The sequence below is a fragment of the Ichthyophthirius multifiliis genome (assembly GCF_000220395.1).
Source record: "Ichthyophthirius multifiliis unplaced genomic scaffold scaff_1120509250744, whole genome shotgun sequence".
Classification (NCBI taxonomy): domain Eukaryota; phylum Ciliophora; class Oligohymenophorea; order Hymenostomatida; genus Ichthyophthirius; species Ichthyophthirius multifiliis.
The window spans coordinates 1,446-4,629 of NW_004086485.1; the positions used below are offsets into that span (position 1 = coordinate 1,446).

At 13.5% G+C, this 3,184-nt stretch overlaps 1 protein-coding gene across 1 annotated transcript, besides 12 other annotated features; it reads left to right on the top strand. All coding sequences in view use genetic code 6, as the record gives it.

Annotated features, from left to right (window-relative positions):
* Positions 1-601: 601 nt before the first annotated feature.
* Positions 602-643: a microsatellite.
* Positions 644-678: 35 nt separating this feature from the next.
* Positions 679-737: a microsatellite.
* A 509-nt stretch (positions 738-1,246) lies between these two features.
* Positions 1,247-1,286: a microsatellite.
* Positions 1,265-1,310: a microsatellite.
* An 83-nt stretch (positions 1,311-1,393) lies between these two features.
* Positions 1,394-1,441: a microsatellite.
* Positions 1,442-1,820: 379 nt separating this feature from the next.
* Positions 1,821-2,421, top strand: IMG5_093170 (hypothetical protein; the record flags this gene model as incomplete). The annotated part of the gene is made up of 4 exons (XM_004035615.1): positions 1,821-1,919; positions 1,975-2,071; positions 2,125-2,233; positions 2,355-2,421. The coding sequence occupies 4 exons, from the start codon at positions 1,821-1,823 to the stop codon at positions 2,419-2,421; spliced, it is 372 nt and encodes a 123-aa protein (XP_004035663.1).
* Positions 1,927-1,979: a microsatellite.
* Positions 2,240-2,313: a microsatellite.
* Positions 2,268-2,316: a microsatellite.
* A 350-nt stretch (positions 2,422-2,771) lies between the features above and the next one.
* Positions 2,772-2,844: a microsatellite.
* Positions 2,780-2,844: a microsatellite.
* Positions 2,845-3,067: 223 nt separating this feature from the next.
* Positions 3,068-3,132: a microsatellite.
* Positions 3,073-3,151: a microsatellite.
* Positions 3,152-3,184: the final 33 nt, after the last annotated feature.

Here is a 3,184-nt window from a genome sequence, read left to right on the forward strand (position 1 = left end):
AAATCACTCCTTTTATTTTTTTATCTCATTAAATTTTTATATTTAGTCAAATATTTAAAATTACATCATATTTATTTCAGGTTTAAATGTACAATTTTAATCTTTTTTTTCTTCTTTTATAGACCTAAAAAGTTCTATTTTTTGCTTTGTTTTTTATCCCTTTTAAATTAACTCATATTCTCTTGGATAATTACTACCGCTTCTAATTAAATTCTAATTTTAATTGCATAATAGTATTTTGTTAATATAATAATAAAAAAATATTTTTGTTATTATATTACACATATTTTTATAGTTTTTTAACACAAAGTAGGTCTGAATGTAAGGCTTTTGGAAAGTTCCTATTCTTTTAATACTTAATATTCTTTTATTTTATTCTAATGTCTTTAAATTTATTATATTGCTTTTTAATACTAGTTATCCTTAATGATAGTTTTATCTAAACTTTTATTTTAACTTGAGCTTTTTTTAAATTCTTATATATTCGATTATTATTTTTTAATTTGATTTTTCTATGCCTATAATCAAAAATAAAATAAAAATAAAAATGAAAATATATATTTAAATGCAAAAATAAGCGTTTTATCATATCTTAATTATATTATTTATTAAATATAAATTTATTTTTATAATATTAAATTTACATCTTAATAAAGTCTTTCAAAAGCTGTTTATCTTTTATCTTATTATTATTGAATATTATTATATTATTTTTGATTATTTTCTTTTTAGTTATTATCGATTTCATTTTTAGCACTTTTTATCAATTCAAATATTTTATTTTATTTTTTTATGAAAAAAAATAAATAAATTACATTATTTCATATTATATTTAGTTATCATCAATGTAGTTTTATTATAAAATTTAACTATAAACATAATTTTTATTAACTTCAACATTAGATTAAAATTAACTATATTCCTTTTGAAGTTTTTAAATTCGCTTAAAGTTTATTTGCTAAATATTCATTTCTATATTATTTTTCAATATTTAAACGGCTTAATTATTCAAACCATGCATATTGCAAAAATTAATTGCAGCTTCTTCAAAATTTTCATTTTCTTTTATTTATAGTTTCTCATATTATCCGTTTCCTAAATTTATTTTAATTACTAACAATATATTATCTTTTTAATTTTAATTCTATTGTGTCTATTGTTTGCTATTAGAAGTATTTTATTAAGATATCCTTTAATCTTATTAATATTTTAATTTTTTTAAAATAAATTAATTTATTAAAGAAATATTATTATTAATGTTTTATTAATTATTGTTCATTTTTATTTTTAATTATTGAATATTTTAATTTATTTTCTATTATTTTACTTAAATATATTTAATGTAAATTGAAGTTAAAATAATAATTATTTTTAATTATAAAACTCATATTTTAAATAAATAATTATGAAAAATAATAACTTTTATGAAAAAATAAATAATAAAATAAAATATTTTATATAATTAAATAAATGATTTATTTATATTTAAAAAAAAAAATATTTTTTACTATAATCTCCTAAATTATAAAAAATTATTTTATATATATTATTTTCAATTAAGATTATTTTATTATTATTTAGGAAAATAATAATAAATGAAATCAGGTTTTTCAGGTGCTCGTTCAGCAGCAGTAAGTCATAAGTAAATAAAAGGAAAATAAGCTAAGTATATAGGTATTTAATTTTTACATAAATATTTTTTTTTAATATAAAAATAAGTTTATTTATATTAAAAATCTAGTAAACTAAAATGATTTAGAAAAATAACAAGATTTAAAAAACTAAAAATTTATTTAACAATCTTAAGTGCCAGTCGGAGTATGGTCAGTAGGAATTTTAATGATTATTTTAGGATTTTATTTATTAATCAGTTTATCATCAAATTAAAAGAATTCTTAAATTAAGGGTTTTAATCAAGGGTATTATTTATTTTAAAATATCTTATAATCATTATTTTAAAATATTAATATTCAGTTATTGGTGGTAATATTTAATATCTGTTATAATTATAATTTTAGGAATAAGCTTTCTTATTGCAAAGAAAATAGAAATTATAAAATTTAGCAAATAAGTAATATATTAAGAATAAAATAACATATAATAATTTTTATTTATTTTTAAAAGGATAATCTAGTGGAAATTAAATAAAAAAATATATTTTGCTTTAGTAAAATTAATAAAAGGAGTTTAGATACAATATAAAATGTTTTCATTGTTAAACGGGGATTAGATAGTAATTTATATAATTATAAAGATAATAATATTAAATATATATATATATATAAAACATATATTAATATATATATATTTATATATTTTTTTTAAAAAATAATATTAATAATAACTAAAAAAAGATATTATGAATAAAACATTACATTATGTAATTATTATAAATTTTAAAGACGGAGAAAAAAATGTTGAAATTTTGGAAACAAACTCATTAACTAAAACTAAAAAAGGGTTATTTTTTAATATAATTTATACTAATAATTTTAATAATTTATATTTAGTATGAATAAATTGTTGTATATTCAGGATTACATTATGATCCTGCTAATATACATATTATAGATGAAAGTACTAAAAATTGATTAAATATTAATAAAATAAATTTATAAAAATACATATTAGTATTTTTAAGGTCGATTTTATTTAATTTTTTTTGCTAATTAGTATTATAATTTTTTAATAAATCTCACTATTTAATTTTTTTAATTTTAAATTATATTGTTTATTGAATATTATATATACATAATATTAATATATTATTATTATCATTTAAATTATAATTTTTTATATTTATATACATATATTTTTTATTTGTATAAAATTATAAATTTTTATGTTTTTTTTTTTTTATAAATCTAAAAAAATAATAATATATATTAATAAATAATTCATAATGTTTTTTTATAGTTTTCTTTTTTATTAAAAAAATAAATATTAATTATCAATTTTAAAATATTAATTAATGCAAATTGGATTTTTAAATAAAATAAAAAAAAAATACAAAAATTATAATATGAAAGTATAAAATAAATTTATCCTTTCAATATATATAGGGAATAAAATAATATAAAATAATATAATAATTAAATAATAAAAATATTATATATATAAAAATAATTATAATAAAAAAAAATATTTAAATGCATTATGATGATTTAATTTTGCACGAGTTTAT